The sequence below is a fragment of the Haemorhous mexicanus genome, chromosome 1 (genome assembly GCF_027477595.1).
Source record: "Haemorhous mexicanus isolate bHaeMex1 chromosome 1, bHaeMex1.pri, whole genome shotgun sequence".
Lineage (NCBI taxonomy): Eukaryota > Metazoa > Chordata > Aves > Passeriformes > Fringillidae > Haemorhous > Haemorhous mexicanus.
Window position 1 is genome coordinate 5,642,126 of NC_082341.1, and position 12,693 is coordinate 5,654,818.

At 41.9% G+C, this 12,693-nt stretch overlaps 1 protein-coding gene across 8 annotated transcripts in view; it reads left to right on the top strand.

Annotated features, from left to right (window-relative positions):
* LOC132323610 (sodium channel protein type 5 subunit alpha-like) overlaps positions 1-12,693 on the top strand; it is a 214,937-nt gene that overhangs the window by 161,036 nt on the left and 41,208 nt on the right. For all 8 annotated transcript variants that reach the window (XM_059839042.1, XM_059839034.1, XM_059839059.1 and 5 more), the window contains 2 exons: positions 906-1,026; positions 10,109-10,263. In XM_059839042.1, the coding sequence (XP_059695025.1) occupies positions 906-1,026; positions 10,109-10,263 (276 nt within the window). The remainder of the gene's footprint in view (positions 1-905; positions 1,027-10,108; positions 10,264-12,693) is intronic.

A 12,693-nucleotide genomic window follows, 5' to 3' on the forward strand; every position in this document is an offset into this window, starting at 1 on the left:
GGAGTGGGAATATTCTTGCCCCATTTTTCAGAGGAGGATCTGAAAAACACTGAATTTAAACAGTGCACCTAAGATGATGGTGTCAAATATTTCAGGCGAGTGGTAGAGCTCTTGAGACACTTCCAAAAGCCATGTGCCCCTCCTCCTACATCACCTGGAGATCAGAATGGTGTGACAGAAAGGCAAGGGGCCATGTCATGTGCTGAGAACAAGTCAGGCTCAGGATGAGACAGGAGGAAGAGCCCTCTCAATATATTTGTACTTTAGCTTCCTGTGGCTGGGTGCTGGAGGAGAAGCTGTCAGCAGGAGCAGAGCATGGTCCTGAGTGAGCAGGTGCAGATTTCACCCACCAGCTGTGGGTGAGGAACCTCAGGAAGGAGGCCCAAATGACAGGAACCCTAGGCAGGTCATCCAATTCATCCTTCAGCATTCCAGGAGATAGGTCCCCCACCCAAAGGCAGGAGCTTTCAGGATGTCAAACAGATGAAGTCCATCATTCCAAGAGCCCACCTAACATTAACCAGAGCACTCTGGACTAGAGGAAGGTGTCCCAGCCATGGCAGGGAGCCTGAAACTGGATGACCTTGGAGGTCCCTTCCAACCCAAATCATTCTAAGATTCTGTGATTAATATTCAATGGTTGTTCACTCTCTTTCTGTGTTTTTTTTTTTTTCTCTGTTGTTTAAAAAAGTAAGTTCTGTGTGTTGAGTTGTTGTTGTTGATGGGTCGGTACCTGGTCTCAGGCAGAGCTGTCACCAAGGAGTGGCACCTTGGGAAGTGCATGGCAATGTCTCTGTTGTGGTGGCTTCAGCTGGGGTGCTGGTTAGTGGAATAACAACTCAGCTACTTCCTTCAGGGCAACTGATCAATTTGTTTTCCACATCTTTGCTCCTGTTTACAACAAGCTTGATGAAATCAGTCTTTCTGAAGGCAGCACAGTGGATTTGACAAATCCTGCAGAACTGCTGGAGCAGATCCCCGAGTTTGCTGAGGAGCTGATGGAGCCTGAAGATTGCTTCCCTGAAGGTAAGAGCCTGCATGTTTCACTGCAATGATGGGGCAAGAAACCTTCTTTTCTCTTACTGAACATCTCCCAACCTTCTCACCATGTTGCTCTGGTTGCTTGTAATAGTATTTCGCTGGATGCACTTCATTTTTTAGGCACTATAATGCTCCAAGCACACAAAATCCCTTGTTACCATTAGTCTTTTAATTTCCAAGGTGAGATAAGCCAAGAACATACTCTAAAATGCTCCACAGCTTCTAAAGCCTTAGGCTTTTAAAATCATAATTTGTGCCATAAAGAGTTGTTTCTTTGGTTTTTTTTTCAAATGCTGATTTTTGTCATTTGGCCAGTGAAGTTTTTTGCCTTCCAATATGTGTGCATGATCAAATTTGGTAAAGAACTGACCAGATCAGAATGTTTCCATTGCTTAAATATATCCAGGCAGTTCACAGAATCTGTCTGGAGGGTTCATGAGTCTCAGGGACTCTCTCCCATTTACTTTAAAGGATGTCAAGATTAGCACATCCAGTAACTTTCATCTAGTCAGAGAACTGCTATGTAAAGGGCATTTAGCATAATTATCTTAGATAACAACAGACCACATTTACATATCTCTTTTAATACTGAAATTCACCATCATTTTATTAATATTTTAACACCAGCCTTCTCTAAAACACAGATGTAAAATGCAGCTACATCAGAAGATCTACGTTAAAATAAATATATAAAGTAAATAGCACCCTAAGTTATTTCTTCTCAGAGTGAGTTCCATTCCAAATATTATCTTAGTCAAACTTTTTGCTTTCCTATGAATCTGGATTGGGAAAAACAGGGTTAGCTGAATGTAAGAATAGTCCCTTGAAAATTCAAGCATTATTATAAACAAAAAGAGAGCAGCTCAGATGGGATCAGACAGAGATGATTTGCTGGGTATATGAATGCCCCTGAAGTCAGCAAAAATGTGCATCTCTATATCTGTGAGAAAGATGATTGAATGAGGTAAGGGAGCCCTGCAGGGCTTACAAATGTCCCTTGGATCTAAACATTTTTTTGGCAGCTCTGCTTAAAAGCAGTAGCCAAAAATTAATGCAGTTGACGGAAGAGAGCATGGTGTAACTATTCAGGCCCATGCAATAACATTTTGAAATTAGATCTGGTGTTTTCATTCTTTCACAATATATTTCTTAATGGGACTAGTGAGCAGCAATCTCTGTTGTGCCCTGCAAAGTGATTATGTTATAGATGCTTAAACAAGCCAGTTCTGCGTGATCAGTGCTGTTCAGATGGCAGTTTACAAATTCTGAAACTGTGTTTGGCCACAACCACCATCCAGTTTTTTAAAACAAACAGGACAGACACCACACAACACTTTCCCAGAGCAGCAGCACTCTGTGATTTGATCTTTCTTAAAATAACCAGAGCTACCTGAAACTCCACAGTGCGGGACCACAACGGAACCAACCCAGTTTGTCAGATCCTCCTCAGTGATGTCTGTGGGATGCAGGGTAGCAAGCAGGGCTCTTCCAGATGGATCACTGGAAGTATTTTAGCAGCTTTGAAGCCTGCTGATCATCCTGGCAGCACAGAATGCAGAAATGAAGGCACTGTGGGCTGAACCCCCGGCTTGCCTTGGGTCACTTCCACTCGGGTTCTGGCTCCTGCACCCTTCCTCCTGAGCACCCCTGCTCCTGCTTTTTGATTTTACTCCTAATCTCTCTTAGTTCCTCACCAGTGCCTGTGCAAGTCAAGGTGTTTTTCTCTTGTCCCAGGATGCAGCCAGCTGAGCCTTGAGCTCTAAAAGGGAGTTGAAGGAGAGCCTGCTCTCCTGTCCAGTGACACCTGCAGGTGCAGGTGACATCCTCCTCAACATATCTACTCTCCTTTCCTCTGCAGCACATATTATACATGCACATTTTTCAGAGTTTACTGTTTTGGCTAAATGTGGTCATATTGCTCATGGATTTGGCAAAAATGCACAAACACAATGTGATTATTTGCTCATAAATCTTTGAGTCAAATTGCCATAAACCGAAAGGCCAAATGACTCTTACAGCAACGACATTAACATTAGGTTTCATTTATGCAGGGAAACAAAGTGTTTTCCTGTAATCCACTGCTATTAAATATTTCCAATATTTTTGACCAAACTTACTATTGCAATTAAACCTCATGCAGCTGTCACTTCAGTCTAGTTAAAAACCAAGTAAGCCAACAAACAGCAGTCTAATTAGCTGAGATGACAAGACTTTAAACTACAAAAATTAAAATATTAAAGGACATGCACTGGGCAGGTTTATCCAGTGCTGCCTTTACTGATTTTCTATAAAGAGATACAACAATATTTGGCACATTTGGGAGTATTAAAGTTAATATTTGTGAAAGAAAGAGATTATGTGAAAAAGAAGAGGGAGAGGGGAAGGGTTAATTTCTTAACTTCTTTAGCTATCTAAATTCAAACTATGACATTTCTCAACGCATCCAGCATAGGTTATGTCCTGAACAAATATGTTCCAGATTCAGTCCCCTTTTTTCAGATAACAAAGGCAACAAAGATAATGCATGTTCTTGAAATAGTTGCTGAAAGTTTGCTGAGGTCACAGTTTTCCGGGAGTTGGGTGACCCAGATAAGCCATAGGTCGTTTTTCTTGGGGAGACTTGTTACTGTGTTATCATCTCAAAATAGCTTTGATTAGGGTCAACAGGGAACATTCTAGGGTCAGGAAATGTGAAGGCAGGGTAGGGTCACAGCCCTGGCAGCGAGCAAGTATTGCTGGGAAGAACCTGATAGAAATGGAGAGACCATTTCTGGTTGCCAGTTGATGGGAAAGGAACATTTATCCAATGCCAGCTATTTGGGTACTTTTTCCTCCAGATGCCTTGCAACACTCCACTCCTGTTACCTCCATCGGTATGTGTTCTCTGCAGCAAAATTTTCTCCCTCTTTGGACATTATCTTCTGTGTCTCACAGAAGGTCATCCAAAGAGAGCCCTCGGCCCACAGCGCGCTCCTCTCTCCCAGACCCTAATAGGAGAAAGATTCCACCAAGTCCTTAGGCGTAATTCCCCTCTGGCAGAGGTTTCGAGGGAATATCTCCAGAGGGTCATGAGGGAATGAGCAACCTCGCTCAACGCGGGGTTGGTCGCAGCTCGTGACACCAAGGACGCCCAGAACCTTTCCATGGTCACATCTTTCCATGTGACCGTGCTAGGAGCCATTATCGCTCCTAAAACGCCCAAATGTCAGCTGGAAAATGCCTCGTGCCCAAGTGAAGTTGCTCTGATTAGTGGTGGGATCTGTGTCCTGCCCTTCCCAACTGCGGATAGTGGCTGTTTAGAAGCAATAAAGGGAAGAGAAGGAAAAAATTGACCATTAAATGGAATAAGTCTGAACGGAGTTACAGGGACTGCCACTAGATGAATTTTAAAGGCTGAGTAAAACCAAGCCAAACTCAACAAAATGTGCTCATTGGCATCCTCGGAAAAAATCATGGAACAAACCCAAGTTTTAAAGGATTGCTTCCCTCTGGCTGTCATACCTGAGATACTCTGTGTTTTTCCACCAGGAACAGTGTGCTGGCATTATGTTGTGTACAATTTCCAGGCATCGTGAGACTCTTACAGCCCTATTACGCATCCAGAATGAAATTAATACAGGTTGGACATGACCTCTAGATTTAAAACTCATCCACCCCCTCACTCAAGGCACAGATGACATCAGTGGTAGGCCAGGCTGCCCACTGCCTTTGCTCCAAGGCATCACACTCCTTGATGATGTGTTTTGAGAAGAGTAGCAAAAGATAAACAAGAAATGTACCCTTGTTAAGTCCTTGGAACAGTAAAAACACCTGGCTGTGGTTTTGTGAGACACCCTATTGGCAGCCCCCAGTTGTAGCACACAAGTAGAATCTCAGATCTCCTGATGTGTTTCAGGTACCCAAATGCTGGAGACAGTGATTGTTAATCTCTCTTTCACACTATAAAACCCAGCTGTGCAGTCACAGAATCATGGAATGCTTCAGGTTGCAAGGGACCTTCTAACCCTCCTGAGTGAGTTAGTAGTTGGGCTGGAAGGTGAGGAAAGGGTTAAATAAGAAGAGTCTGCTGAGATCATGTTCCTTTCAGCACGGGGAGACAGTTGGGGTCTTTCAAAGGGGGTACAGTTGGGTTTGCTCTCTTATTTGTGCATACCCAAGTAGCCAGACTGATCATTAGAAACCCAGCTTGGCACATATATATATATATACATATTAAAATATATATATTTATATATAAAAATAAAACTGATTTTATGAATACCTACCTGCTTGAGTTCATGCTTAGGAAGCTGTATTTTGTGTCAAACCAAGCAATGCTGTAACCAGAGTTCAAAGCTAAGAAAAATATTGTTTTGTTCTAAAAATGAATGTCCCAATAATTGAGAACTCTTGTGTAAAGGCACTCACAAAATTGCAGTGGTTTGAACACAAGGTACCACATTTGCTGGACAACAGAATGGAAAAAATGAATTGGTGTTCCTGGTTTATTGAGAGAACCAGCAGCCCAATCCATCCATAGCAAAAATAATAATTTAATGAAAATTTAAGTATATATATTGGTGTGAACAAGCAGTGGATTTGTAAATTCTTTGCCCATAAGCCTAAAATCAGTAGGCTTGGCTGTCAGGCATTGAGGAGGAAGGTTTTGCAGTGTAACTCCCACATTTACAAAGAGATTTTTTTTTTTCCCAATGCAGCAAGGTAATGCAATCAAAACTAAGAGCTCCATGATTAGAGTGCACCAGGCTAGAAAATGTGAACATGGAACAAAAGGGATATTTACACAGAATGCTTTGTATATTAAATTCCTTCACCTTTTTTTTTTTTTTAAGGTACATTTTAGTCTTCAGTTTGTGCTATAGGACACCCTAATGACTGAAGGGACTATTTCCCTTGTTCTGAAATATGACTGAAAAGTGAATAATATTATGGTGTATTAATGCATTTGGAAAGGTTTCTTGGTAAATAGGCCTCTGTTTTATGAGAAATGGTCTGAAATATCCAAATGTCAATTGAAAACAGACATTGTTCTTGGACAGCTTGGCCCCAGATGCAGCTCAGAACAGCTTCACAGATTTACCAGTAAATAATTCAACCCTTTGAGGGGACTTCTTCCACTGTTCTTGTTCTGATGAGCAGTAATCTACCAACCAAAAGACTTCAGTGGAAATGAGTCAGTTTGCTCTCAAGAACAATGCAGCCCAGCACGAATTACAGTGGCAAAACTAAACCCTGACAACATCACAAGGTGGTCAGAGTCTTCTGCAGAACCAGTTCCCTCCCAGCACTGATTTCAGTGGGATAGCACAAATCTGTTGGACCAGGCAAGATGAGTAGCTGTCACAAGAAATGCCAGAGGTGTTATTCTGCCTTGACACTTGCTGTGATATAAGGTGTTAATGAATGTTCTCCTTTGTGTGCATTAAATGCACCAAAGCTGGGCTTTGCTGACCACCTGCCTTATTATAGGAACAGCTGGAGTTAGGATGGCTCAGACCCTCTCCAGGTCATGCCCTAGATACATCAAAATTATTTTGATATTTTGATTTCACAGAAATGGGGGAAAAAAAAATGAGCAAAGCTTTAGACTACAGACCAAGGTCAAGTAAACTTTTTCTGTTTGATTAAGTGAAGTTTCTAACTCAAGAGTAAGCTTAGGTCAAGATGACCAGAGCAGTAGGCTACCAGAATTAGAAAAAGTCCAGAAGGCATGAAAGAACAGCCAGAAAGGAAAATCACAAAATTTAAATAGAAACAGGTTTCTACTAATTCATTAAAAGACCTGTTTGGGGTCAGTTTTTTTTATTCTTTCCTTTTTCTCTTTGTGAATAGTTAAAAGCAGCATTTCATCTGAATTGCAGACAGCACTATTATTCACGGAAGTACTGCTTGACATTAGCAATTGTAGCAGAATCTGGTCTAAACATTTCTGAATTGGGCCCAATCAAAAGCATGGGATTTAATAGCACTGTGATTTTAGGCTGACTCATCTGATAAGCTATTTTGGATTTTTCAAGGTATTACTGTCAGTAACTAGGACTCTTTTTTCAGATTGAAATTGCATGAAAGCAATCAAAGAGCATTAAAAAAAAAAAAAAATTAGTGGTGCTACCTGGCTTTCTGTCTTTAAAAATACCTCTCTGTACTTGTAGACTATCAGATGGAAGCCAGCTGAATCAGTAATAACCTGGTTTAACTGTGTTGTAAGTATTTCCCATCAGAAATGAAGTGACTTTGGAACCCACAGTGCCCTGCTCATTAGTGTCTAATATGAAGGTGATCCCTAATTTTAGCTGTGCCTGGGCTCAGGTAATCATGTAGGCTCCCTGTGTGGTGGAACTCCTCCAGGGAATGATTCATCCAATTTTCTTACAGTGGGGAAAACCAATTCCTGGGAGATTCTAACCTTTCCCAACAGTATTTACAGAGCATTTATACTCTATAGGAGCATGACAGAGCATGTCATGCCTGTTACTGGCTGGGCCTAAGAGATAAAAAAGCCAAGTGACCATCTAGGTAGAAACTTATGAGAAAAGAGCAAAATGTTTCTGTATAAATGTTGTAAGTAAGAAAAAAAGCTGATTTTTTCCCCCAGTTTGAAATTGGTTTTGGGAAGGAGATAGGTGCAAGGACAGTTAATTCTACTGCAAGCAGTGGCTACTTCCAGTACAAGGGGTGATTTCTGCTTAACACAAAAAATCCACACTTACAGAGTGAACAACCTGCTCATTAAGCTGTTCATTTGATAAGAGAGGGATTTCAGCCCAAGCCTTTGATCTTCCTGATTCAAAGCTGAGGTGACAATGAGGTGGGCAGTCTCCCTGAATTATAAACCCAGAGAGGGAGGCAGACACCTGAAAGGTGGTGATGACCATGTGGGCTGTGGAGTGAGAAGCAGTGCAAGAGTTTTCTGGCAGCACTGCTGAGGTGCAGCCGCTGGTGCCCTCAGTCATGTTGTGCTGGTGGGATTCTCCTGATGGGCCTCTCTCAGCAGAGAACCTGCTTTGTGAAGCCTGTTCTGTGTACCTTCTTCCTAAAATACACCCAAACCCTCATGCACTGCCAGCTGTGAGCATTGTACTGGTTTTAACAAGAAGTAGTGACTAATATGATGTCTTTTATCGCTTGCCTTGATTCTTTAGTGTTTGGGATTGAAGTGCTTAGAAGGATAATTCTTGCCTTTGCTGAAGTGGTACCTGACCTACAAAGGGATGGAGAGCTGGTTCTTACATTTCCATCTTCTCCCAGTATTATGCCTTTCTAAAAAAGTTTGAAAAATTTAGTGTATTCCAACTGAGCCAAGAATTCCTCTGAGTTCCAGAATACAGTGGTAAACTGGGAGGGTCTGCTGTGGGTCTGTGTGATGCAGGCATTTAGAGAACAAGTAGTTATGTGCTGTGATTCCCTGTGCATAAATGGTTTATTGTCCTTTTAGTCCCACACCAAAATCTAGCACAGCCAAGAGCCCACACCTAACCAAAATCTCCAAAATGTGAGAGGAGAAGTTCTGGGGGCAGTTCCTCTATGAAGGATCCTACAGTTCTGCTGCTGCATGGGAGGGATCTGGGATAATAAAAACTCACAGAAAATGCCAGGAGCATCACAGCAGACTTAGTAGCTCTCTTCCTCCTGGCAGAGCCCTGTGCCAGCACAGCCCCACTTCCAGCTGCTTGGAAATCCCAACATCCCAGGAACTGCACTTGATCTCCTTCCATATCACGGGCAGCTCAGGTGCCTCAGCTGGGCCACCTTGAATTAGCAGCATCTGCTCTCTCTGTAACCTTGGCACTCACCCTCTTTCCTTCCCAAGCTGCCTCCCCTAGATATTATTTCTACTCACAAAAACACTGCACTGCATCACTGTGGTAAGACCTCCATCCTCCCTTGTCACTTCTCACCACTGGCTGTGTGTTTTAAGACATGTTGGTGACTTTGGCCACATTCCAGCCAAGAAGTTGGCTTGTGGCTTTTTTTCTCATGATTAGGCCAATAAACCTGCATAGTTAAGTCTCTTTCTATACAACACATGGAATAAATGTAATGTAAGAAGCTTTCTTTTCGAAAAGAAAATAGTTTTTGAGGGCCATTCTCATCAGCAAATGTGACATTTGAGTCAGATTATCTGATGTAAGACTGACTGGCCAGGACAATTCCTGGCTCCCAGGGTCCTCTCACACCATTTTGAGTTCTTGCCCAGCACAAGGAAATGCACATGGTGTTTTTGAAGTGGGAGAGATGGATCTGTCTGTTACCAATGACAATATCTTTTTGCTACAACAAATGAGTGTTGCTAAGGAAACTAAAAATGGCCATGGTCTTGCCTATCAGGAATCCTTATGTGGGCCCCATTACCAGCACAGCACTTAGCTATCACACACTATTTGTCACTGAGGTCAGAAAGTGCCATGAAGCATCATTGGGGATCCTGCTATGGAGCAGATAGCTAAATTTCTGTGACATCAAAGGGGATTTAACTGCCTCACTATAATTCCAAGATTGTTCTAATGCCTTATTTAAGCTAATGAGAGTCCAAGAGATCAAAATCCACTCCTGCTTTTTCTGCCTCAATCTCTTCAGCACATTGGTCCCATCTGCACTGTAGCACCTCCTCTCATCATTTCTCTTTCATCAGATTGCCACTTTTAATCAGTAATTCCAGTGGTATTGTACTAGCAAGAAAATAACCTTCCTCCATTCAGAAGGATGTGGAAGCTATCACTAATAACCTCCCAGAGTTATTAGTCCTGATCAGAAGTGCTGCCTGAGCTCTGTTAACACTTTTTGAATGACCTAGGGCACTGGTGACTCATGGCCAATATATTCTGTATTACAAAAATCATTGGGAGAACTCCCTGGGACACATTTTAAGTGATTTTGAATGTTTTTTAATAGAGGAGTGAGAGAGGGAAATGGAAGGCAGAGCAGAGAGGTTTTGTGAGAAGCAAGAGAGAGGAAAGACATTCTGCAGCAGTCTATTGCTAAAAGAAAATTTCCTTAGCAGCTTCTTATTGCAGCTTTAAGAATTAAATAGTCCTTTTTAACAATTCTTTTGTTTTATTTCTTACAGTCTGTGTGCGATTCTTCCCATGCTGTTCAGTGGACATCACAAAATTTCCAGGCAAAATTTGGTGGAGACTGAGAAAGACCTGCTACAGAATCGTGGAGCACAACTGGTTTGAAACATTCATCATCTTCATGATCCTGCTGAGCAGTGGAGCCCTGGTAAATGTGACAGCGTTTCCTAACTGATTATAAGTCATGGGTCTCCAGTGTTCTCCAGTTAAGCTGTCTCTAAGATCTTATGAACTCTTAGTGGTCAATTCTCATAGCAATGCATTTAGTCTGGGGCTAAAACAGGTTGTCAGCTTTTCTGATTTCACCTGCTGTTACCATATGGTAGGGAATTTTCTTCTGCTGTGACATAAAATTCTGACTTGCACATGTTTTGAAAAGAAAATCCTTGAGGAAGTCTGTGTGAGGAAGTTTGCCAGCTCTGCTGCTTCAACATCCCATAGCTGCTTCTCCATGAGAGTTCCCATCTGGAGGCTTTCATTTTGCTCCAGGGGTGGCTTTGTTTTTTCCTTTTCTTCTCTTTTTTTTTTTTTTTTTTTTAATCACATTCTGTAACCAGCAAATCAAAATTATAAAAGACACAGAGGGTAATGAATCAGTGCTACCCATGGAGCTAGTGGGTGCCTGTATTCCTGTTTTGAATGCACCTTGGGTTAACACTCAGTACCTTCCCTGCACAGGTCCTGTTTGTGCCCAGGTGAACGTGTGTCTGTGGACACTGGTTGGTCACTGACCAGGACTCTGATAGGGGATCCTCTCCTCCTGAGATCCCACTGCATTCTGGAATTATCCTCTGTATATTTTCAGCCCTGGGCTCTTCACAGGGATGTATTTATATTTCTCTTTTGCATGTCAGGAGTGTCCCTGGAAGTGGTGGGGTTTCTCCCAGGTTTTTATCCTGACCTAAAGCAGAGATGTGTATCGAGAGTTCTCCAGACTTATGTCTGGGGGTCACCGGTCATCTCCTTTGTGATGGAGTCAGACACACACCTATTAAATTTGCAGGCAGTGCCATGCTTGGACAGATTATCCATGCATTTCCAGAGGTCAGGATTGACTCCAGCCAAGTGGGTGAATCTGCCTTAAGCAGTAAGGCAAACATATCTTAGAAAGCTGCCTGCTTCCCCTCACTGGGAATAATCACAATAGGAAGGTGTGATGAAGGATGGCTGTAAGGAAGCTGATTTACTAAAAAGAACTGGAGAGGGAGCAGGCAACAAACACAATAAACTCCATCACATCCTTGCACAAAAGCCCACCACCTCACTGGGCTGTATAAATTATCCTGTTCTTCCACTCCAGTTGGCATCAAGGAGGCCTCAGCTGGAGCACTGGCTTCAGCTCTGGGCGCTGCACTTTGGGAAAGACATGGGCTAATTGAAGAAACTCCAGAGAAGAGCAACACAAATTATCAGTGGCCTAAAAAAAGAGGAAAAAACACAGAAGTACTGAGTTTATGTAGCTCAAAGAAAGTCCCTGAAGGGAGAGGTGAAGGCGGAAATACATAAATGTTGATGCAAAAAAGGAAAGAAATGGACTGTTCTCCTGGTCCACCAGAGATGGGCTGAAATGTCACCCAGGGGGTTTTATTTTATTATGAAAAATAAGAAGCTGAAAAACTTGGTTAAATAGTAGGCTTCTGAAAATTGTCACAGTTTTGCTGAAATGAATGAACTCTGACAGTTTTTGCACCAGCCTGAGCATCAGAATGTTAATTTTTGAATACATTTTAGAGGGGGAATGTCGCTTGCTATAATATGCTTTAGATGAATACGCTTCCTTACATATGTAATTAAAAGTGCCTTAGATAACTGAAGACTGCAGTATAAAGCTCATTTAATTTAAATTGCATGCATTCATTTAGTTTTTGCAGCTTTCAATTTAGCCAATGCAGTTCTGTATAAGTGCAAATTATCCTGCATTTTCTCACATATCAGCACTGTGCTTCAGTATTTGGACTGGAGATGTTGGAGGCAACACACAAATTTTTTTCCTGGTGTTCTGGGTTGCTCTCTTCCAAAAACTGAGCTCATCTGGCTGCATCTCTGGGACACCCTAAGTTCTTAAGGGAGAGGACCTATATATACCTTTAAGCCAATATATATGTATGTATGTGGTTAAACCATCAAAATATATCATTAGCTTACTGCAGAAGATCCAAAAACCTTTCTTAAGATTTTAAACCATAAGCATCCAAACTGGAAGCCTACTTTTCAATAGTAATTTTGGATAACACCACAGGTATCCTGTTTAAATCTTTTTTAACACAAAAAGCACAGCAGAAAAAAAAGCCCTTCTTGATATTTTACATGACAGAGGTTTCATCCGTTGTCACCGTGAAAAAATACAAAGCACCAGAATTTTGTCATTTGGGTAATATCCATTGCTTGTCCAGGAGTACAGAACTGTCCAGGTAGCACATTTTTCATCCCATAATAAGCTGCTTCCTGACTGACAGTGTGCTCTTAGTAGACAAAACACAATGTACTTTTGGACAAGTTAGTAAAAAGTAGGGACAGCAAAGGAGGGAAAGGAGGAAATCACTTTAAATGGTTTGTTGTTATTTTTGCAGTAATTGCA